This window comes from Thalia democratica, chromosome 2 (assembly GCF_965202585.1).
Source record: "Thalia democratica chromosome 2, ktThaDemo2.hap1.1, whole genome shotgun sequence".
Classification (NCBI taxonomy): domain Eukaryota; kingdom Metazoa; phylum Chordata; class Thaliacea; order Salpida; family Salpidae; genus Thalia; species Thalia democratica.
Window position 1 is genome coordinate 49442009 of NC_139166.1, and position 25039 is coordinate 49467047.

At 26.9% G+C, this 25039-nt stretch overlaps 2 protein-coding genes across 3 annotated transcripts; both read right to left on the bottom strand.

The window, feature by feature from the left end:
- Positions 1 to 2960: 2960 nt before the first annotated feature.
- Positions 2961 to 5942, bottom strand: LOC145829255 (peptidyl-prolyl cis-trans isomerase-like). Its single transcript, XM_082937000.1, has 3 exons — positions 5801 to 5942; positions 3826 to 4118; positions 2961 to 3194 (listed from the first exon to the last, which is right to left on the bottom strand). Exons 1-3 carry the CDS (start codon positions 5867 to 5869, stop codon positions 3062 to 3064), a joined length of 495 nt encoding a protein of 164 aa, XP_082793126.1. The 5' UTR covers positions 5870 to 5942; the 3' UTR covers positions 2961 to 3061.
- An 8420-nt stretch (positions 5943 to 14362) lies between these two features.
- On the bottom strand, positions 14363 to 23594 carry LOC145829965 (APOBEC1 complementation factor-like). Of its 2 annotated transcripts, none has more exons than XM_082937855.1 (12): positions 23462 to 23594; positions 22604 to 22732; positions 21558 to 21700; positions 20326 to 20493; positions 20080 to 20259; positions 19624 to 19780; positions 18681 to 18868; positions 17885 to 18018; positions 17471 to 17765; positions 15765 to 15945; positions 15185 to 15286; positions 14363 to 15101 (listed from the first exon to the last, which is right to left on the bottom strand). In XM_082937855.1, exons 2-12 carry the CDS (start codon positions 22709 to 22711, stop codon positions 14742 to 14744), a joined length of 2016 nt encoding a protein of 671 aa, XP_082793981.1. In that variant the 5' UTR covers positions 22712 to 22732; positions 23462 to 23594; the 3' UTR covers positions 14363 to 14741. The 2 variants fall into 2 exon arrangements, with proteins under 2 accessions (XP_082793981.1, XP_082793982.1); XM_082937856.1 differs by having other exon boundaries at positions 14827 to 15101; positions 17395 to 17765.
- Positions 23595 to 25039: the final 1445 nt, after the last annotated feature.

The following is a 25039-nucleotide window of genomic DNA, read 5'->3' on the forward strand; positions in this document are numbered from 1 at the left end:
ACAACTTTTAAAAATTAGAGTGTAATTTTTTATCATGTGAGTCTAAAAAAACTATTTCAAATTCAATTTCTGTTAAAAGTTTATAGCCCTGGCCAGATTTTTTTCTAAATTATAGTAGCTTTTTTAAGTAAAAATAAGCTTTTATACATATTTAATTTTAAATTAAGCTTAGACATCTTTTTAAACATTTTTACAGCATTTGAAACAATATAATATACCAGAAATAAGTTTCTGATAAAGATTTTATATTTAGTTTTATTATGTAAACATTTAGAATTTGTTTTTAATGCTCCTACATTGTTTGCTTTGGTGATAATACCAGTATTTTCATGATTTCACTAAAAATAGATATTCAAAAAATTTGCAAAAATTTGCGTAACAAGGACACCTTACAATAATGAGTACCCATTAAAAGTCCTACCGCTAGATACACACTAAGTAGATAAATGAATGCTATAATTATATATGTTTTCCATTTTATGTGTTCCATTTTTTTTGAAGTTTTATGATTTATGTTTTTTTTTTCAAATTTCTTTTTTAAATTTCGAAAGATTCCGCGGAACCCCATTTCAGAAGCACTGCAATAAAGTATATAAATTTTTTAGGTAGGTGTCGAGCGGAAAAAATTGCTTGAGGGGACTAAATTGAACGAAAATACTTTTGCACAAGCAAAGATTTTTGCATGAGTTGAATTTTATATTTATTTTTTTAAATTAAATTTATTAAGTTGTTTGGTTATTTTACTATAACTTTTACCCCTAACCTCGGTCGGCAACTTATTTTATTATTTTTTTTATTATCACTGTTACCCTTTTTTTTTCTCTTTTTAATTAATTTACTATTCTTGTTTTTTTTTATTTATAATTCTTATGGTATATATTTGTTTGTTGCTAAGAGTAGGACTAAAAATATGTGCTTTTACACTTGGTTAATATTTATACTATTGGTTTATGCAACAGACTATGAAAATTCCTTGTTATGTTTATTTATTTTATGTTGTTATGTTAGCTTACTTTAGACTAGGAATTTTATATAAAAATTAAAGCCAACACCGTCAAGTTACCAAAAATGAAGCACTAAAACATATGTGTTAACTTTAGTATGATTATATTTGTTAAAAAACCAAGTTATATAAAAACCTTAGCTTTAAGGTTTTTAAACTAAGATGAGTGTGTAGCAACTCGGATGTAACAAATTGTACTACTTTCAACCTCCTTTTACTATTTTTAACTTTAATACTTAACATCTTAGAAACTAATTGTATTAAGCCGTATTGTAAATGTATTCAAGGTTAATATAAAAAAAAGCGGAGCTGTAAAAACTCAGAACTACCATGTTTCAACTTTAAATTGAAATGTTAAGTATACAATGTTATTTTAAATTCAAATATTTATAAAATTAATTTCAAGTTCCAGCACATATTTTAAATATTTATTTCTTATTTTAATCAACTTCGTTTTCATCTTAGGACTTATAAAAAATTATTTTGTACTTGCTAGTTTATGCTGGGGTTCAATAAGCCAAATTCATTGCGACAGGACTGTGGATTCAAATAAAAAATCAGTTTCAGAGATTTTAACTAGACAGGATGTGACTTTTATAAATATTACTTATAGAACTTGCTTGATGGACACTAGATTTCGACTTATTAATTAACAATAATAAATAACTAAAAACACTATAACCAAACGGTAACTAACATGTATTACTAGATTACAAAAATAATTCGCTGCTTTCTATGAAACTTTGAAAGGTTTCATTAGTAAACCAGTTGATAATCTCTCAAAATCATTAAAAAATTACAATATTTCATGAACTTTTATATAGCTTAAAATTGACAAAAACTTAGTACAATTATTTTAGTTGTTAAAATTTTTTATAATATTTACAAATAAACATCATAAGTAATTTATCACCTAATCAATAATTGACACCTGTGAAAATATTTCTTGTGCGCTTAAACTCCACTATCTTTGTGCCTTATTTCACAACCCATTTCTTTATTAAAATATATTTTAAAATCCTTATAAATAGAGCTTCTTAGAATCTTTGTCGCCCAACAAAAATTGTAAATGCATTTTTATACAACAGTTGCCACTCGTTCTTTCAAAAAAAAATTCCAGGTTTTCTGCTTTTCTTCTAGGTTTTCAAAAGAGCATATTTTTGAATATATTTTTAGTTTAAAGTTAAGTTTGAGGTAAGAAACTGTTCACTAGTATAAAAACATTGAAATACTGTTCAGCTACTTTAATTATGTTTTTATTAAAAAAATTTTTGATAACAAATTTTTATATTATACGTTTTGATTAAACTCGAAAATTTACTACTGGACATTTGAAAATTCTTTTTTAGTAATTTTTTCTAAAATGTCCAAGTAGCAACCCAGATACAAGCTCTTCAATTTCATTGATTGGCTACGCTATTTACGAACATAAATGTTTTTATAATTAGTCTAATAAACACTGCTAGTTTGTAGTCTAATAAACTCTGCTCCAAACATATTCGGATAATTTTTTCTTTGAAAACCAGACATTACTTTTGGAAAAATACATGAAAAGCTTGCATACATAAATAGTTGTTTAATTTAGTTCGACAATGATAACTTGTTTCAGGATTTTGTTTTAGTTCTACATAAATGTTGTTAACTAGTTCTATTTTAAATTACAGTACTTTGCAGAAATTTAGTTATAACTACTTCGGTCTTTAAATTAAAATTAGCCTTAATTGAACATAACTATTCAGTTTCTTTAAATCAAATTTTAAAGCAAAAATCATTAAAAACTTAATGACAATACAACTTTTTAACAAACTAAATTGTTCTCTCTCCCTCATTAAATTTCCGAAGAGCTTACATTATGTCATTAAACTGCCCTAATAATTTAATAATATCGTGCTATTGAATATTATCATAATTATATCAGTAATAATCAACTTAACAGCTGGATTAAATGCAAGTCACGGAATACATGGAATTTATTGACTAATTAAAATTTCATAATTAACAACAGCGACACAAAATTTCCGAATGCAACATCATGCAGTTTGTAAAATTCAAACAAGTTTAAAGTTGACCACAGTCGGCGATGACAACTGGAGCGGAGGTCTTTCCGCTTTGTGATCCGTATCTTTCGACGTGCTTCACGACATCCATACCTTCGACTACTGAACCGAATACAACGTGCTTGTTGTCCAACCTGTAAAAATATTTAACAAATTAATTAGTGAAATGAGGGGAATGTTCATTATGTCATAAATTTTCAAAATTAGAAACGATTCATAAAATAGCTATATTTTTTGCAAATCCAGTAACTTGTGTCAAACATTCAATTCTATGTTTTAAAATTCTAATAGTGACAAATAATTGATTCTAGTATATCAACATTTCCGACTCAAAGTAAAATCATTGGAAAACAAAATTAACTTAATTTATTAGCTAATTTATTTTAAGACTTATGCATTTTTTGACTAACATAAGGACAAATTTTATAAGTAAACCAGGTTAAGAAAATATTGACTAGGTTCAGTAAAATGATATTTTTAAAGAGTATGTGCACAATGTTATGAAATAACTCATCCAAAATTTTTCATTAAGAATATCAAAATACATTATGAAAATATGAAAACAAGCAATAATGTGTTATGGTCCTTTAAATTTCTAACAATCTAGAATACAGTATTGTTCTGCAGAAACCATTATTGAAATATTTATTATTTAAAATAAAAAATTGTTAAATGGAATTTTTTTGGATCTTTAATAAAAATTTCAAGCACTAAAATGTCAGTTGTTCAGCACATAATCAACAATCAATCAAGTCGAAGTCTTACCATGCGGTCTTGACGGTGCAGATGAAGAACTGGCTTCCGTTGGTGTGGGGTCCGGCGTTGGCCATGGAAAGAATTCCTGGTCCGGTGTGCTTGAGCTGGAAGTTCTCATCCTGGAATTTGTTTCCGTAGATAGACTTTCCTCCAGTTCCGTTGTGGTTGGTGAAGTCACCTCCCTGGCACATGAAATCAGTGATGACACGGTGGAAAGAGGATCCCTTGTATCCGAATCCCTTCTCTCCTGTGCACAAGGCTCTGAAGTTCTCAGCAGTCCTTGGGACAACATCAGCACGGAGCTGCAAATTGGATTGTTATTTAGAATTGTTGCAAATATTGTTGAAAATTTAACTGATGTTACATAAGGTTCAGCCATAGGTATTAATGAGTTCAGGCTAAAAAATAGCTTTTGTTATTATATAAATAATAAAAAATTTATGATCTAGATACAGTAATGAACAGTAGTTAGCTTTTTCCTTACATATTTGTTTAAAATCTAATTGTTTTTTTTTTTGCTAATAAAATGTCAATTTATTTTAGGCTGTGATAAAATCAATTATGATGAAAATATATTTAGGTTTAAAAATGAATAACTAACGTACAATTAACAGTTACATTTAGCTAGACAGACCCCAATACCCTTTAAATTCTATATTTATTTTATTTCAGTTTTTTGTTTTGTTCTTATGCATTAATGAACTAACATCTTATTTTAATGGTTCAATTTTTACTGTATAAGTGTCCTTTAAAGTTAAGTTAATCTTTTATCAACATTATAGATGTGTAAATACATTTTGTTTTCTTGATGGTATACAACTAGGAAAATAAGGGGTGGACATTGTAATTGTAAACAGGGTTGCCTCTGTTTTTTCAAAAAAATTTCCAGGTTTCCAAATTTTTTATTTCTTCCAGGTTTTAAGATATACACATTTTTGGGTCTATTTTTAATTTAATGTAAATTTCTATATAATAAAATGTGTATAATAGTATAAAAACATTGAAAAGATACTGTAAAGTTACTTTAATTGTGTTTTCTTAATTAAAAAAAAATTTAATGATGACAAAAAATCCTAATTATGATAATTTTTTGTGTCATAAGTTTTATAACTGCAAATGTTAAAATTATTAAAAATTCCAGGTTTTTCCAGGTTATTTTAGCCTAAATTAAACAATTCCAGGTTTCCAGGTAAAGTGGCAACCCTGTATATCTCATTTAATGAACTTCTATATTAATAATAAACATATACTTGGCATAATTTGAATGTTAGTAAATATTAATAATACAATAAATCCAATGAAATTAACTGTAACCTCAACTAGTAATTCATTAAATCCTAATATTCAGATTTTGCTTTCGACTTTAAAAAGAATGATTTAACTACTGCTGTTTTATCTAAGAGTTAATAACTGTACAACATATAGTGTCTTTTTATTGTATAATTTACACATATATGTATCCTATTTATTTTTGAATACAATGCATTTCTTCTGAAAAGTTATTTTAATAACACATTGTAATGTTTTCTTATAAAAAATTCATTTCTGCTCTACTCAACTCTTTAAAATTATCAAGTTGATTTAATGAAAAAATGTTTAGTTATGTACCTATATTATCAAATCTTCTAATCAGTGTAGTTTCAAAAAATAATGGCTATTATAGATAAATACATAACTGTTGTTACTATGACAAATTTAGTACTACAAACGAAAATAAACTATTGAAATACTTTCTGGAATTGATTGAAAACTTATTAGTAAGTTAAGACAAAACATTTTTTTAACTAAATCTTACACTTATAATGTTATTCTGGCCATGACAATGTTATTCTGGCTTCCTTTATATAACTTGATACCATTTATCATTTGCCTTAAACATTAAATATAAAAGAAATAAAAAATTGCATAATAATCTGACATTTATATTAATTATCTAGACAAGAATTTTTATAATATTTTGGTTTAAACTACAAAAAGAATTTACCTCCATAACAATACGTCCGGCATTTTGACCACCACAGGTCATGTCAAAGTATACTTTTGGGTTGGCCATAGTATTTGATATGTAGAACTTAGACTGCACACTCAACAGAAGTTAGAAGTAACTAGTAGTTTTGTAACTTTTGGCGCTAGTATAAACTGAAAGTTATCCATGCGTGAGTCTGCTATATATTCATCCGCGTTATCTAACTTTATAGTTATACCAGAGCCAACTTTAAAACAAAACTTTTATTAAACATCTTTGTTGCGTTTTTTTATTCAAAAAACGTTCACTTAAAATAAAAACAAACTCAAAAATTTTAATAAACAACAATTTTAGAAAAAATCCGCCCAAATAAAAATTTTTTTTTAATGTTTAAAGCCGTTTATTTTAAGCCATTTTTGTTAACATAATCAAATACTAAGTATAATAATGTTTTAAAGGTAACGACAATTTTATTTATTTTTCAAATAATATTTTTGTTTATATCCATTATTTTTTTTTATTTATACTCGTCTGGGACAACACGTTAAACTTCATCCATGTGGTGTACGACTAGATAACCGAAATGTTTTTTGTACACTAGGTTCTATACAACGACCAATTAATTTAAGAGCTTTTCTTTTTGTTCAATAAGCAATTTTTCTTAAAGTTTTATGTATTAATTTTATTATTCTTTTTTTAAATACTAAACTAAGAATTATTAATTTCAATTTAATTGTGTTTTGTAAAGAGATATATTTTTATCTAAAAATAAAAAAACTAGAATTAATAAAAAATATATATCTTTAAAACGTAATTAAAAATATATATGCTGGTAACCATAAAAAAAAAACCTTTTGAGCTCTAAGTCATTTAACTAAAAAATAAAATGCAACGGAATTTTACTAAATAATTATTAAACTATTTAAATAAACCTTTAAAACAAAAGAAGATAACATACATTTTTATAAGAAAAACCATATGTGATAGTTTTTTATCTTAATAAAAACTTAATAAGTAATAGTATAGTTACAAATAAGATGAAAGTAAATTAAATTTTTAACAATTTTTAAAGATGTTGTTTTGTTTGCTAGAAAGTTATTTAAAGTTTTAATTATAAAACTTAGAATATTTTGATTTTAATAAGTTACCAAACACTAGAAAATTTAGCACAGTATTTAGTTTTTATGTAGAGTTATTAGTTTTAAATTAATTTAAATACTACAGTTTAAAAAATTAAGTTTGTATTGCTAGGTTTTAATTTTATGACATTAAAGTAAAAATTATTAAAATAAAAATTTGCTTGCATAAATAACATTTTGTTTGATAAAGTAAGAAAATAACTATCTAACAAAATTTTGTAATAAATAAACTATACAGGTGTGTACACAAAATTGTTTCTTTTTTTTTTCAATTTAACTTCAGATGCTTTTTTGTTTATTATTGATGTAAACTGTAGTATTTTATAAATGTATTAGAAATTTACGACTAGTTATAAAGTATTTAGAAATTAAATAACACGATTAGATTATAATACTACTACCTTAAATATTGGAATGGTATTACAACATAAACCAAAATAAAGTGGAAAAGAAATATTTTACTAGACTAAAACAAAAACTGGTTTTATTGTATTGTTTTAGCTTTTAGTAAGAAAGAAATTTGTTAGCTTAAAAAAGATGTAGACGAACTTGTCACTGAGAAAATAGTTTGTTCTAAACATGGAATGTTAAGCAGAAAAAATTGTTTTGTTAGCTGTTATATTACATTTATATGTACAATAATATTTTTACGTTAAGTTTTTAGTAATATATGTAGCACAGAATAGATTTTAGACTAATAAACTGTAAAAAAACAACTGAATGAGTCAAAACTTTTTGTTTAAACTAAAATTTTGCATAAAGTTCTACTTTAAGGAAACAAACTATCGCTATGACCTAACTATTTAACTTTAGTTGGTTAATATTTAAAAAAAGTTTTTTAACCTTAAAATTTGAATATCTACAGACTAGAATTGAATTTGTAACTAGTTTCAACCTCTAATCAAAGACTTCAAATATTAAAAAATTAAAATAAGCAATTAGACAAGAGTTTGTTTTTTTAAGCAAAAAATTGTTTTACCGTTTAAATACCATCAACTTTTATGTTATGTTATTCTGAGTTAGATGTCATAGTCTGTTTTTTTCTTTAATATATGTTTTTTATACATCTTCTTTTTAATATTGTTACCCATAGATGTAGGTTACTTAAATATTAAACTTTATGGTTATAGTGTAGTTTACAACCACACAATAAACCAGAGTTGTATTTTAGACTTTACTTATATTAAATAATACTTAAAGCTATTCTATAATACTTATACAAACTAGGCATGAATTTTGGTAGTTATATTTATTATTAAAGAACATATCAAAACTGAAAAATAAATAACATCATACTTTAGAAATTACTTTAGATGTGGTCTAAATATTAACACAAAAATTAAATTTAACAGAAATATACTTTAAGAATGAATAATGAAATTAAGAGTTAACTACTTGGAATTTGAATAAAAAATACTTATTAAAAGTAACATTGCTAAAAAAATACTTTATATAACACAATAATATTGGAATAACATGTTTGCTGCAGCAAGCAGTGGCTAGAATGCATGTCACTGCCCGAACTCAGTATACATAAAGCTGAACATAGCCTGAGAGATATTTCATCAGAATCCTTTTCTTTCAACTGTAATTTTGTTCCACATAATTTAATATTCAACAGAATGGAACAGCAGTGTAACTGGTATTCCATTAAATATATAAGTACAGGTTGTTAATGTTAAAAAATTCTTTCTTCATTTGTAGTTCAAAATGGTTGAAATAAAAAAGTGGTGTGCAGTTCGATGACCAAAAGGTCTTTCTATACACCAGAAGTGTGTTTATATTTGTTTTTTGGATACTTTACTACTCCTTAGGAAGAATGTTTTCGTGAAAATGCTGTTTAATTAGAAACTTTACTTGTTTTAAAAGTTTTGCTTTCTTACAAAGTTTATAAACGTTGAGTATAAACAATCAAATGTCATAACAACATAAACACATAATATATATGTATCAACATGAAACTATTTTTGTGCTGTGTAGCTCTCCTTTCAAGCGCCTTTTATTTTATTTGTTTTTAGTCAAAGAATTAGAGCTTAGCTTTCTTCTAAAAAAACTGGAGAAAACGTCAAAATGAAATGCTTTCTAGCAACTGTTCATTATTTAAAAACAGCTAAAACTAATTTTAACTTTAAGTATTATTTACGTTGTAATATAACAAACTTTAACTTTTTGAGAGCCTGATTATAACATGACAGATTTAACCAATTTGCATAAAAGTTTCACTTGAATATGCTAGTATTAGTGAATTTTCTATGACTTGGCATTATTTTTGAGCAGTTTGCTTCAAGTTACATAGTTATTAAAGTTTTTTTTTTTTGAAAATAAGTGAAGCAAACTTTTATCTGTTTATAATCATAGCAGTTAAAAATCGAAATATATTAAGGCAGATTCCCGCACGTCATATCGCATGATATTTTCTTTTTATAGTTCTTTTTAATGTTGCAAGATTTGATTTTAATTGTTTAATAAAAACTGACCATGTCATTTAAACTAGTAATCAAACATTGATTTTATAAAAAGTAACATTTACTTACTTTATAATAAATAAATGCTATCAGAAAACTATTCAGAAATAAACTGCCTAATGAAGTACCAACCAAAGTGTTTACTCACGAAGCTTTTATCATTTATTGACATTATCAATGTAGCAAACGGCTGTGAAAAATAAAAATAAAAACATAAAGTTTAAAAATATAGGAAAAACTATTAAAAATACAAAAAACAAATAAAGTAAACTTTATTAACCTACACAAACAATTTTTTTTTAATACTAAACAAACAAAAATTTCAATTATTATTTAAGATAAATTTAAATACTATTTTCACAAAAACCAGAAATTTAAATTTATAAAAAGTAATAAAAAGTACAAATGTACATACAACAATAAACTTAGCTCCAAAAATGCAACTTTCTATGCGTCATTAGTGCTAAGATTCTCCAGATTGTATTGTTCTTATGATTAAAATAATAGTGTCTGTATAATGCAATGATCATAGTTTAAACAATTTTAACTTACTAGTGATGCTTTTGGCTATCATCGGCAAAAAAAAGATATTTTCCTGCCATCACAACTAGTACTAAACTGAACCGCATGACCATCAACTACAATTCGTGCGACATTCTGCGATCTGATTTCGTTTTCATTAGGAATTTCACGCAGACAAAGTCTCAATGAAATTTTGTTTTAGTAAAAATAAACGTGCTTAAGGCGTTCGCTTGTTGATTAATTGGGCAAATTGACTGGACTAAGTTATCACTTTGTTTTAGTTGTGTCAATTTTATCGGTTAGCCAAAAAACGGACACTTCAGGACGAAAGCACTTAATCACGTTGGCTTAACTTAAACAACAGTTTATTGTGACTGTGTCTGCTTGAAGAGTCCAAATGAGAAAGAAACCATTGTGTAGATTTTTGCGTGCACTGCTGTTGCTGGTTGTACAGTTTTATAGTTTAAATGCAAACATTTTAACGGCTTGTATACTTTGTTAATGATACAGTAAATATCAAACTAAATTTGATTACAAAAATGAAAAACTTACAATAGCTAAATTAAGTTTTATTGTTTTCTGCATCTAGTTTATACTATTTAAGCCCAAAATTAAATTGTGTTGTAACCATTCTGTTAATTAGTATAATATTATTTAAGAGTGCTAAAATTGTTAGATCATTAGTACTTTAGAATAACTAAATACTTTTTTCTAAACAAGTTAGGACCAAATTCATAGTTTTTAAAATAATGTAATGCGTATTACTAAACTGGTATATCAAAGAGTTCTATTTTGTTCATTGATGTTTGCGATGTTATTTTAAGAGTACTATAAAACAAAGTTGCAATAATCTCAAATTTTTAAAGTTTTTATAAATGTCGCTGTTTTAGTTACTTTTCGTTCTTTCTATAAACTATCCAGCAATTATTGTTTTAAATTTAAGAGCAAAAGTAAAAACTCTAAAACAGCTGATTTGAGATAGTCTAACACAACAAATCTGCTTCGAAAACAAATTCAGTTTTGGATATATGCTCATAGCCAAAATGGCAACTTTAGGTACAGTATTGTTTCATCTCTTACTGTACGTAAAGTGTATAGAAATTATTTTACTGGGCACCTAATTTTTAATAAGTAGAAAATACAATTTAGGTAATATTTTTAGCATAGTGTCATATATTGTATACTAACATGTACAAAATAAAACATGATGAAATTAGCTTTTGTATTAAAAGTTTTCTGACAAAAACATAAAGTTTAAAAAATTTTAATTATCAGTAGTCAACGGTGTAAAGTTTTTTTAAAATATTAAGGGCCCAAGCAAAAAGATGAATCATAAATAAACTATTCATATTTAACAGTTTTTTTAAATTGTAAATTATATATTCATACGTTTTTGGCATAACGATCTTATTAGGGAACGGCAGCCTTTTATGAGAAACGGGCTAGATTTACTGAAATAAGTTCTTCGCGGGCCATAATATTTTTGACAAGTTTTACTTTAAAATAATAAAAAATGAATATAAAACAGGCAGCAGTGTAATTGCAAGCTAAAAAAAGAGTATTTTTGTTAATATTTACTGTGTAAGTTTACTAAACACTATAAAGTCAAAGCTCAAATAAATTGTAAAAGGACCTCATGTATATAGTACCTTTCGGTCATCAGGCTAAACACGACTAATTACTTTATTTATTTTGAGCTGAACATAAGTTATTAAATATTGAAAACTTAGATTTCTAAAAATAATTATAACAAAAAAAAACATTAAGTTTAAATTAACATTAAAAAAAAGGTACTTAAGTAGCAGAACATTTTTGCTTAGATACATTAATTTAGGTGGACCAACTTGTTATAGTTTATAAAAAATAGATAAAATCATACAAGAGTTAAAATTTATGTTTATCCAGAAAACATAAAACTATTTTACCAATTTTACTACTAGATATTCACAAGTGTTAACTTATATATCTACTCATAAATTTAACTATAACGAGATAACCTTTATTCAATTCAAAACTTATAAAGAATGAACTTCACCACATGACTATCAACAACAGCATCCAAGACAATCCACGACCGGTTTCGTCCTTATTAAGGACTTATCAGGTAGAGATAGACATCAAACGATAGTAGACTATATAGACTCATAATAAGCTGGAAATGTTTTAGACGTTAAGCTTTGAAAGATTTAGCTGCGTCAATTTTTAAAAAAAACAACCTATTGAGTCCTAATAAGGACGAAACCGATCGTAAATTGTGGTGGATGCTGTTGTTGATGGTCGTGTGGTGAAGTTCATTATCTATTGTTGATGGCGAGAAGCATTTCAACTTTGTTGATGATGGCCGTATTAAGTACTGGTCTTAACTCAAAACAAAAGAAAAACATTATATTGAAACAAATATACAAAAAAAAAATCAAGTTAGTCGTAAGTACAGTTTGTGGTTGAAAATATTTTAATATAATAATGCTTTTGCGATTTTTTTTTTTTTGATAAACATTACAAACAACTAAATCTTTAATAAAACTTATCAAATACTAATTTACCTTTTTTAAACTAGTTTAATGTTAGTTTTTTTTTTAATGCAAATTTTTACTTGGAATTCTAATTATGAAGAATAAAACAGAAAAAACAAAAGTTGTTGTATAAAACAATCAAGTCAAGGTCTTTCCAGATTCGGTAAATAACTACTTTAAACATATTACTACAAATTAAATACCTAACTATAAATTCATAATCAAATTCTTCATACTAAAAGTTATAATAATAAATGTTTTTAATAGTGTGGTTTTTAAGAGTTTTTTCTTTTATCATTGTATCTTATCACTTGTAAGAAGCACTTATATTTAGGTTAGATGCGGAAGATACCGTGCTAGGACACCCAATCAACAGAGCTCAACAAGCGGCAGTGCTCTCCCACTTTAATACCGTCCTATCAGCTATATTACAGGCGCCTGTCAAACCTTACAACAAAGTGTTTTTGTTTAATTAAATTTATTACTATAAAATCTTTTTAAATAAGATAATTGATATTGAAAATTATTTGTTCTATTTTATTTCTATTAAAAATTCTATATCTAACACCATGGTCAACACAAAAGTATGGTGTTAAATAAAGAATTTTTAACCATTCAAGGTAAAACTGTAAAACCGAGACCAAATCTTTTGATATTTACGCATCAGTATTCACAAATTGTGATAGTAACTACGTAGGACAAAAAAAAGTTTTAGTAATAGATGGAAAACCCATAGAGCTCATTGGAACAAATCTAAATCAAAATTTAATGCAAAAAATATCTTAAATGAATGTGCTTGATCATACTAAATTAAATATAAAGTTGATAAAAAACTTCAAAAACAAAACACAATTTATTTTTTGCCAATAATACGATTTCGACTATTACTTTTAGTTCTGAATGAGTTTTCAGCTGAAGTTATTGAGTATTCTCATTTTAAGTCTAACTGAAAACAAACCATATTTGATAAATACTCAATAAACTTACTATAACAATAATAAAGCACTCCGAAAAATCTTAACTTTATCCCAATTAACTACAAATAACGTTTAAAAACAACTTTTAATAATGATATTTTGCCTTCGCCTCTTAAAAATGTTTAATAGTTTTATGAAATTTAAAAAAATACATGTTTTAAATTTAAAGTTTCTAAATTTTCTGGAAAGTATTTGGACTAGTTTACCTGAATGCTTGTTTTGACTCAGGTATTATGTTTTTATTAGTAGTTTTATACATACCTTATAACCTTAAAATATTATATACTTTTTGCATACTAAGTTTTTTTTAATAAAATTATAATCTATTTATCAAAAGTTTTACAACTTCTACATTTTAATTATTTTAAAACTGCATAATTAGTTGTCTATTTGGTATTAAATATTTGTCTTCTTTTACTCTTTGTGTGTCTTCTATTTAATTTGATCAGGTTTAGATGTCGGAGTTCAATGTTACACAATAAAAGCAATGGTTATTATAATAAATAAAACTATATCAAACATAAAACATTACTTTTACCAAAACAAAAACTTTAAAAGTCAAAACACGTTTTATACGTGATTCTTATTGTCTTTTATTTATTTTGTTTTCATTAAATTTTATGAATTTTGTTGTGACAATAAGTTGACTTAATTTCACTAATTTAGTTATTTCACACTACAAAAAAATTATAGTTTCAATCTTAATTAGAAGATAAATTAACATGAGTTCATATCTAGAATATTTTAATTACTATAAATAATTTCTAATTGCAATTAAAAGAATGCGAAAATTATTACACGAGTTAAATTCTAAAGAAAAATCACACAATTATTATATATTACACGATCACCAATCGATTCTATATGAAATAGGCACGTAATTTAACTACAAATTGATAAAATAATTAAATATACTTAATTAATTCATTTACAGAATTTCTAAAAGGAAGCAAAAACAGGTTGAACAGTTAAAACAAAAACATAAACGAGTATTTAACAACGTATGTCAAAAACGTTGTTTTAAATAACAAAAAGTGAAAAAAAAAACTACAGGTAAAAACTTTTTAATAAAAGTTGTCTAAACTCTAAACGATCGTACATTAAAAATAGTTCCTTTTTTTTACAATGTTTAAGTCTTTAAAAAAAGTTGTATAAAGTATTTTAAAACATATCTTAAGCTAGATGTTTAAAAAGAGAATGGAATAGTACGTAGCTTGGCTTGTAACTTTTTTCAACAAAAGTTGTATGGAATTCGAAAAAAAAAAAAAACAAATATAGTAAAAGTAAAACTCATCATCTAAAAGTAATAAAAAGTCTATAGAAGGAATATGAAGATAAATCGATCATTTTCCGTCGTTGTTGAACGAGTCTACAGCGACCTTCATCGACATGCTCGCGGCAGAAAGGTTGTTTTTATCGACGTGCAAGAGCTTTAGGCTGTCCGAAATTTCCGGCTGCGGGTAATCGTCGAACGGCCCGGACAGCAAGTTTCCGCCGTCCAGCTCAAAACCGCAGAGGACCACCTGATCGGTGACGAATTGGGCGGCAATGTCGCGAGCCTGCCTAAGTGAGGTAGACAATTTGGTAGGGGTGAACTGCAGCCGATTGCGCTGCAAACTGCAGCTGCTGTTGCTGCTGGCCTGCCGCTTGCTGACCTGCTCCTTGATTTGCGAGCACCGCTGGCTGCTGCCCTGCAGCTCCACCTTGTGTTTATAAAAAAATATTTTAGGAACTGCTGTAAATGTTTTGATAAACAAACTTAAAGTTTGAGTGTCAATCTACAGACCTGGTATAAGAAAAGTTGATGACCACTCGGGTGGCCATTGACCGAGTGAAGGTTGTAACTGGGCGTCTTGAACCCCTCTTTCTGGCACCACTCCTCCAATACCTTACAAAACTTATACTAAACATATGATTCAGTCAGGTGTAAATCTTTTATACAATAAATAGTTTCGGTCGAAAACTTAAATTCTTATGATTAGAAAAGCTTTCACGCTTTAACCAACACAAAAAAGTAGTTAAATGAAACCTTTTAAAGAATTTAAATACCTATATTCAAAGTCAAACATAAACAACTAAAATAAATAAAAAACAAAATAAAGCTTTAAAAAAATCTATATATCTCTACAAATTTATAAAAACATAAAAATTTGTTGTTAAACTAAAAACAAAGATAATAAAACATTTCAAATTTTAAAAAAGAAAACAATCTTATATTTTATACTCTTTTAGATAAGAAACCTTTAAATTGGAATTATATAAACTTCAAAATAAATTCTAAAAACAAAAGTTTCAAAATTTAAACTCGAAACCACATCGGTTTGAAAATTTTTCGGGCAAACTATCTAGCTTTTATGGAGACAAACTTGAGCTGGAGGCTTCAGATGTGGCCTGAGAGATGACGGGCTGGTAGGGATGAGATCCATATCTGGCTGTAAGTCGTATTTCTCTGCCTGCCCCTCCGTGCTGCAATCCTCCTCCTCCTGATACCTGCTGCTGAGGTGCGAATTGTTGTGGTGGGAGCTGATGAAGTAGCTCGTCTGATACCTGAAATTGTTGTAAAAACATATTTTAATAATGAAATTATAGTTTTAATTAAACATATTATTTTACAAGAACTTCAAACTTTTGTTTATTAAATTTCGAAGGTTAGTGTAGTTTCTGTCAATGTCGTTTTGTGTTAAGTTAGTTTTTTTGTTATATATCTCTGATGTAGAACTATTTATTTACCGTTTGTTATTTCTATTGTTTAAAAATAATTTAACAAGACTTGACAAAAAGGGATAACAAAGAACTTTTTTAATTATAAGGAAAGGTAATCTTATTGTATCATAAATTCAACCAAGTATTTTCACTAAAACTTAGTTTATAAAAAAAAGTGTATTAAAAAATTATTCAAAAGTTATTTTCGTTGTTGAAATATTGAGTTATACTGATTTAAAACGAATTTACTTTTACCTACAAAATTACTAATACTTATATTGTACCTCACTCAATGATTAGCTGCTTATTTTCGTTAGTGAATTCTTATAACGGATAATTTAATTACTGATTTGTACATTAAATTCTGATTGTATGAAACTAAAACTTGTTCCTTAAATTTGAACTGAGAAACAATTGGTCGTAAGAAGAATTTGAAAAGTAATAGTATAAATGTAAACTTTTAAACAATTTTTCAATACATTTTAGACTTAAAAAAACATAAAAATCGGTTTTTGAGTTAGATAATATTTTATAACAGTTAAGCAAACTTTATCAATTGAGAAAAATAAAGTCTAAAGTTTTATGTATTATAAAACTTTGCAAGTGTAATAAAAAATTATTAACTTTTTTATTTTTAAATGCTTCAACTGTCTTTATAATATACTGTTTCTCTTATTTAAACTAATAAAGTTTGTACATTAAAAATATTTAATAAAACTAAATAAAAACGTTCAAACTGAAATTACCTTAATGATCAAAGTATAATTTTTAGTTTACCTAGAGAATTTTCAGATTAAATTTATTACTATTGGTTTTTGATTAAAATAAAATAAAATTAAAAACTAGAAAACCAATTTCATCAGTGATAGAAAGTTAATTCAAAAATAAGATCTACTAATTAACTTACGAAAGATAAAGAATAAAAAAGCAAATTATGTTTTCTAATTAACTAGAATCATTAATTAAACTAAAATACTGATAGTTAGTTGAAAAAGTTAGCTGTTAGCTTAGATTGAAAAAGGACGTGATTAAACATTATTGAAAAATTTTAAAAGTTTTTTTCAAAACTTTAAAATTAAGAATTTTCAAAGTAAACTTTAGTAAAGTAAGAAATTAACAGTCTGCCACAAAATGCTCACTTTGAAAATTTTTAAAGAAATCTCATTGTTTTCATACAAATAAAGGTATTAGAAAACCCAATTAATTACTGCTCTTGTAAAAAAAAAATACATATCTTTAGACTTCGCAGTGTGCATTCGGTAGAAGACAAAATTAATGTGAATTAAGTCACACCTGCTGTTGCAAATTTGCGGCACCAGCAGAAGAATCAATCCCGCTGGTGGCCACCGAAGGGCTACCGTGAGCATACCCTCTGTATTGCTGCCCCCTCCCGCTCACGTATCCCCTGGAGTTCACTCCGATCCTACCTCTACCGCTTCGAATCCCCGCCGCTCCTCCGACCGCGCCGGCTCTCGAACCCGTTCCCGTTGCTGCTCCGGGGATTCCCAGCGGCACTCCTGCCGCTCCGATGGTCGTCTGCAAAAGTCCCTGGGTTTGTATCTGCCTGGGTAGCGCCGACCCAGCCGGAAGCGCGAAGCGTTGCTGCTGGGGGTTGGCAGTCTGAAGGGTGTACGGGAGCTGTCCGTAATAAACTGGTCCGGTTCCTGAGCAAGTGCAACACAAATTGAAAAAAAAAATTATATGAAATTTATGAAAGTTAATTGAAATTTTAGTAGTACCATTAAAATCAAGAAAACATAAAAACTAATGATTAAGCAAGTACCAGGGTGAAAAGTCAAAGGGTAAGCCCCGGCTTGCAGTGTTGGGTCGAAAGTGGTGGCAACGAATGCTGGCACCTGCTGTGCTGCCTGGTTTTCACCTCCCTCGGCGCCGCTTCTGTTGTTCGCTCGTGTGTATCTGAAGTGTTTACATTTGCAAAGTATTTGAAAGATGAAAATAAAATAAATATTATTGTTCTGTAGGTAGTACTGTATTTTTAAGCTGTTTAAATCTATTGAAAGTTATAGACCAGCGGTCGGTAGCCTGTTGTAACTCGAGGACCGCACTATTTACAAAAAAGTTTTCGAAGGTTGCAATAATTTATAAATAATCATATTAATTTATAGAAAAATACAACTCTAAACAAAAATATTACAAAATAAGCAGTAAAATAGCACTAGTTAAGAGTAACTATTAAATTAAGAGCCTAATTGTAAGTTTTTACTGCAAAATATATTTTTTAATGTTTTTAAAAAAGTGTGTTTTTAGATACAAAGTACCTCGCGGGCCTGAGATTTTGGCTTTGAAGGCCGTATTTGACCTGCGGGCCGCAGTTTGCCGACCCCTGTTATAGACAGTTTGAATAGAACTTAGTTCCATTGTATTAAAGAGATATTTTACTTCAATGTTTAATATAGTATGTTTAAGAAAAATTTAAAGAACAAATATAAAACTGAGAAGTTAAACTACAGATTATTTTTTTTGGAACTTACTGGTTTACTTGCATTTACATGTTTTGAAAACCCATTACGTAATACTACTTAAATTATTACTAAATATTGTGTGTAATTTTAGCTTACCTTACGTAAGTTTCTCGGTCAACTGGCTTAGCAAGAGACACTTCCATAGGCGAGCCATCGAGAAGCTTGCCATTGAGAGCTTTCATGCACTTGATTGCGTGCTCTCTTTGCGAAAAGTGGACAAATCCGTAATCTCGAATCTTTTTCACGCGCTCTATTGCTTCTTGAGGAACGATTGCTGTAAACTCCTGTAATATAAAGTTTGGTTATTAGAAACAAATATTTTCTATTTATTAACAGTTTGATTTTAGAAAAAAATGTTGGTACTGAGTTGACTTTTTTTTTGATGATTAATAAAGCTTTTAAACTTTGTCATTGAAATGTAAATAAGTTATTCAATCGAAATAAACTATTTGAATAACTTTTAAAAGTATGAATATGGATTGGTTTTGTCGAATTTATGTGAAAGATATGCAATCAGTAAAAATAAAAAAAGTCTTTTTATTAATCATACTGAGCAAACTTAGTTCTTAAAATATGAAAACCAAATACGAATTAATGCTCAATTAAGTTTGAATCGAGGTGTGCTTGTTTGATTGATTAACTTTTTATTCGAAAGTCTATTGTGTCGCATTAACTTAGCTTTTTTTTTTGATTATGTTTTTATAAACCTAAATATGGTTATAAAACTTAAAAGATAAATGTATTAGTTTTTTAATTTGTTATTGTTTTTTATTAGATTATTTCCATGAAAAAAAAAAAAAAGATTTTTAGGTTAAAAACAACTATATACCACTTTTATAACTTTAAAGCGTAACTTTTAAAACATTAAAAATCTAATAAATAGGCTTTTGACGGCGTTGAAAAAGTTATTTTAGTAATTTACTTAAATTTCTCTGCGATTTACTTTCCCACTTAAAAAAAATGTTAAAAAAAAAAAAATAATGAAACCGAATTTTATATTTTAGTTAGAAGCTATAAAAGCAATTGCTGATAATATCACCTTTTCCAATTGTTCTTCGGTGGTTTGCAACATGAGATTTCTGACGTACAATATTTTCACCTGGGCCATTACGTCCTCATCAACTTCTACTTCCGGTTCGGCCCAGTCAACGGCCAGGGGATGACCCCACACTTGAGGCCTCGTGTGCTGCAGTTTTCTGTTGCCGTTTAAGTTTATTAAAACTTTACATATATAAGTAATAAAAAAGATGTTGTGAACTTTCTTACTTAAAATTTTTGCTTATTTCTCGCTTACTACCTATTTTGAAAGACTGAAGTTAAAGAGTTTTATTCTGTATCAATCATGCTAAAATTGTTTATAGGTATTTGGTAATTTTTGTAAAAAAAACTGTTCAAAAGTGAAATAACTTATAAAAAAGTTAAACTAAACATTTGTTAAGATGTGTGGTTATGCAAGTGAATAAAACTTAGTGCATTTTATATACAGAATGCAAACCTTCTAGCCATAGCAGCAGTGTGGTGATCCTGAAACTCTACAAACGCAAATCCCCTGTTCTTCGTCTTATCAGCCGCAGCAGGGTACACTATAACATTAGTCACTCCTTCCGCTAACTTGCGCATTTCAACCAAAATTTCCTGCTTCTGCTTCGTCTTAGGTATTCCTCCGACAAACAATCTGAGATGGTTGCATAACATGTTACTTAATATTATGTTAAAAAAAGTTTACTGTTGATATATTCACCTGCAGTTATCAACGCTTTTGCAGACGCCGAGCAACCTTCCTTTTCTTATTTCGTGATTGTTCAGCTGCTTTAGCGCCCTTTTAGCTTCTTTTTGGGTCGTGTACTTTACAAATGCAAATCCACGGTTGTTGCCGTTGAAATCCATCATTAAGCGCAGCTCGTAAATTCTTAAAAATAATTTTTCAGTACTTATTTTGTTAAATCTATTGTTTGTAAATTGTCTGTAACTGCGTGGTGATATTAATGTTATATTAAAGGATAAACAAAAGTATAGTATTTGGAACTGCTGAAAAATTGCTAGAAAAATTAAAGTTCTTGAAACAAGCGGTAAGTATGTATAACATTTTAATTAAAAAAATGTTTTTCTGGTTATTATGGAATGTTATTATAGTAAATATTAAAGTTGATTTTTTTTTTATTATTATAGAAAACAATATCATCATAATTACTATAAAATTTGATAATCAATATAAGCTATATCTGTATATCTATATTTATAAAATAATTAAAAGTAGAAATATATATAAATTTAATCATTAAAAACTTAAATTAATATTTTTTTTGATTTTTGCGACCTATTTAACGTTTTAAATGGAACTAACATCAAAATCAACAAAGCATTAAAAAAAAAAACTATCATTTTTCTAAACTGTTAAAATTTGAAATACTTGCGACATTAAAGTCATGTAGCAATATTTCAAATATGCGTTGTAAAAAGAACAGTTTTGCGTGTTAAAGTTTGTAAAACTGTTTGCAAGCAATCCACAATATCATAAAAACACAAAAAATTTATTATATCTAGTTCTTTCGGTTAGAAATAAATTAAAAATGAGTCATTCATCACATGACAAAGTAATGACAGTGCTATTCAGTTGCAAAGCAAATTTGCACAACATTTAGGCTCTTTGCTAGTCGTCAACAGAATGTCGTACATTTGTTCAAATATTTGCTTTGAGTGGTGCAAACTTAACTTTGGCTGAAGTATAAGAAACAAAAAACTCTTTACTGGGATATTGCTTTTAGTTTTTCAAAAAAGATAAACCTAAAAAATTGAAACAATATTTAAAAATTTTAGTTTAAAAAGAAGTAGTAAAATGTATAAATATAACAAGTATAGATCTTTATAAATTTACTTAAATCACTTAACTTGTATAGTAAAAACTTAAAAATTTGCAAGTAACAAATTATTAGAATAAAACGTAAACATCATTAATAACAAATATGACCTCACCTGCCACATTTCTCAAGCACTGGAACGAGCTCATCCTCGTAGAGGTCTCTCGGTAGTTTACCCACGAAAATTTCGCAACCCTTTCCAGGTATTAGGTCGTTCCAACCAGGAGGAGGCCCTCCGTATTTCCTCTGCCCGTTTTCCTTTAAAAACATAAGAAGTTTGGAACATTTGTAGTCATAAAACAGCGATCAGTTAAAAAATGACTCATATAAACACTGCTATAGCGGAATATTAGTTTGTCTGATTGTGCGCATCAAGTTTATCAATGAGTTCGAAAAACAGTTAAATAAATTTACTGTTTAGTTAATTTTTTTCATATACGTACATTTATATAGATTTGAGCTGTGAAAATCAATAAAGTGAAGCAAAAATTTGTGATTTGAAGTGCCTTTTGCTTTTTATAAAGAACTATTTTATTTTTTTTTAACACTTTGCTTGTTCATAGGTCGTTATTAACACAAATATTTTTAAAAAGAATTTCACTCTCTAAAATCACATCATTTTTGTACCTTAACTTTCAAAATTTGTTACATATAAAAGATCCTTATTCAAATAGGACTTAATAAAAACTATAATGCTTAATTTACCCACAAACAACTCTTAATATTTGGTTATAAGAAGTATTTAAACGTGCTGATTTTATTATCATATCAATAGTAAATAAAACTTTTATCATAAAAGTTTTAGTTTAAGAATAACACAAAAATGTACAGTACGTAGATAAAACTGGTTGAATAAATGTTTTTAATAAAATTAGTAATGTTATAACGTTAAGTAGCTCGAACATTTAAGACTTTTTTATAGAAAGAATACTTTTAAGACTTGTTAAATATTTTTTTTTTTTTTGAATATAACTTAATAGCTATAATAGTTTTAAACTACGATTTAAAATGCTTGAAATATAAACCAATATGATGCAATAATGTACTAATTAAAAAAAACTTTTATAACAAAAAAATTAGTCTAGTCAATAAAAAAGCAACCTTTGAATAAAACAGAGAAACAAAACATTACACAAAATACCAAAAAAATATCAAACAAACCTGTTTAATAGAGTAACCAGTTTGTCTACACAGCTCTCTCAGTGCGGCTGCTTTCGATGGATCACTGCATAAAAGTTCTTGTTCAGTGCTGCTTGCATCAGATGTCATGGTTCTTTGTCTGTGGATTGTCTGTTTGGAAATTTGTACTTTTCAATGATTAGTTGACAAAATATTGGTCGTTTTAAACTTAGCAAATTCAAAGATGGTAGACAAAGAATACTTATCAACTTATTTTATTTAAAAAATCTTTTTTAATAAATGTTAACGTTTTATTTATTAACAATTTGTAAATTTGATGTCTACATGTTTACTTAACTACGTTTAAATAGGAAGATTAAAAAAATAAAAGGTAGTAAAATTACTTGTTAATGAAAGATATTAAAGTAAAGATGGTACACTTTATTCTGAGTTTTTCTATTTCAGATTAATTTTCAAGTTGGTGTAAACTTACAATACATCTGATATGTAAGGTAAAATAATCATAAGCCAAGTTTAATCTTGATATATTTTACTTTGATGCTTTTAAGATTAGTTAGGAATAAGGACTACTATGATTCTAAGAACGTTTGTTCCTACCAATTAACAAAAATTGAAACTTATTTTGTGTTTTTTACAATGTAGCATATAAAATAACTTTAAGAAGAATTTATGTAAATTTTTACAAAATTCTGAAGTTAGTTAGACGTTCATCAAGAAACATAAACGTTTTTGTAATTAGTTGTCGTGTTAATTTGTTTGAAATATTTGTTTTTAGTGTAGATGTATTTAAAATTTTTATGTCATAATAGTTTTCTTTTTTACAGATATATGTAGCTAAACTGTTAAATCTTTTAAAATAAATTATAAATAAATTCTCACCTTGATTAAAGATTAGAATATGATTTCTTATGATTTATTGATAAATCACACTTGTTGAATTAGAGAGAATCAGCAAAAATTAAGTTAAATTGACAATTCAAATTTTTGAACTAGATCATATGTTAAAATAAACCTATAAGAATAAAAAAAAAATTAATACTATATTTTCGTTCATGTTATTTGGTTAAAATACTTTTACTAGAAAAAATTCTGTTATACAGGACCAGCCTACTAGTCAAACAAAAAAAAATTAACGTTTAAAGATCGTGTTTGACTTTATGACGTCACTATTGTACACATTAGAAGCCTGTACTTCCACCTTAGCCTTTTGTGTTGGCTCTTAATTCATACATTGGCACGTTTTTGCTTATTTGAAGCTTAGTAGAGTCATAAAAACTCTGTTTATACCTCTTCGCATAACTTTAGTAGGTTTTTTTTTTTTTTTTAAATACGAATTTGTATCTAATTGAACCTACTAAAATTTAATTTGTTCTTTTCTTGTTATAAAACAAAATAAAATTTCGAAATAAATACTGTTTTATATTACTTATAATATCAAATATTATAAAAGTATACGCTTTGCTTGTAACAGTTTTATAAACGTAAATTTCAAATAGCTTTTCATGTTGATAAAAAAAAGATACAGAAAATTATTTCATTACAAAACTTATAATAGAAAAAAGTTCAGATCACACTATGCCTTATGAACTTGATTTATGTAAACTTTTATTTCTGTATACATACAAATTCTAATAACATCATTTAATTATTATGTGACTAATACTTGTAAACTAGTTATAATTGTGTGTTAATGTCAATAAAAAAGGAGTAAAATGTCAAAAAAAACATCAAAAAAGAATCATCAAAAAGATAACTTTAATTGTTAACTAAAAAACTATTGGAAGCACAAAGCTATTTGAAAATTAAACTTAAAGATTATAATATATAGTTTCTATTAATAGTATCTGCCTATGTTAATATGTTTTATACTGTAGAGTTTAACAAAACTGTTTAAAGAAAAAGTAATAACTTTATTACATATACCATTTCAAAGAAACTAATTAAATACTTTTAACTCTATACTAAATGCTGTCAGTTACTTACAAATGAAACACATGTTTAATAGTTTACTTTGAATTTTTTTTTCTTATTTAATTCTACAAAGTTTGGAAAATTGAAAATAATTTCAAAAAATTTTGACTTAAGTATACTAAAACTAGATAAGTTTAGCTTTTTTTTCTTAGCCGTTTTAATTTTAGTGTAAAATCATTTTGTAAAAAAACTATCCTTTAATGCTAGTAAAAAAATGTATTATAAAATGTTTATTGATATAAAACAAAGGTAAACTGTATACTTAATCAAAGTAAAGTTCTAAAAATTATAAGTTTCACAGTTTGTTTTACATTAAGTTTATAAATTATATGCCTACCGATACTCATTAAATAAAAGGCTTTTGATTGCTAAAAACCAGTAAACATTTTAGTAATTTTATTAAGTGTGAAGTAAAAATATTAAGGTTGTTAAATATTATGTATTGATATAAACTAAGGAATGTTTCACTTCAAGCTTGATTTAATA

What these genes read in the sequence shown, in the direction of transcription:
- LOC145829255 (XM_082937000.1), bottom strand. Translation starts at nt 5,869, where the DNA reads ATGGCCAACCCAAAAGTATACTTTGACATGACCTGTGGTGGTCAAAAT. An exon ending in CCGGACGTATTGTTATGGAG is followed by an intron (nt 4,119 to 5,800) that starts GTAAATTCTTTT and finishes TCCAATTTGCAG; the next exon opens with CTCCGTGCTGATGTTGTCCC. An exon ending in TGCACCGTCAAGACCGCATG is followed by an intron (nt 3,195 to 3,825) that starts GTAAGACTTCGA and finishes ATATTTTTACAG; the next exon opens with GTTGGACAACAAGCACGTTG.
- LOC145829965 (XM_082937855.1), bottom strand. Translation starts at nt 22,711, where the DNA reads ATGACATCTGATGCAAGCAGCACTGAACAAGAACTTTTATGCAGTGAT. An exon ending in GACCGAGAAACTTACGTAAG is followed by an intron (nt 18,019 to 18,680) that starts GTAAGCTAAAAT and finishes TAAACACTTCAG; the next exon opens with ATACACACGAGCGAACAACA. An exon ending in ATCTGAAGCCTCCAGCTCAA is followed by an intron (nt 15,287 to 15,764) that starts GTTTGTCTCCAT and finishes AAGTTTTGTAAG; the next exon opens with GTATTGGAGGAGTGGTGCCA.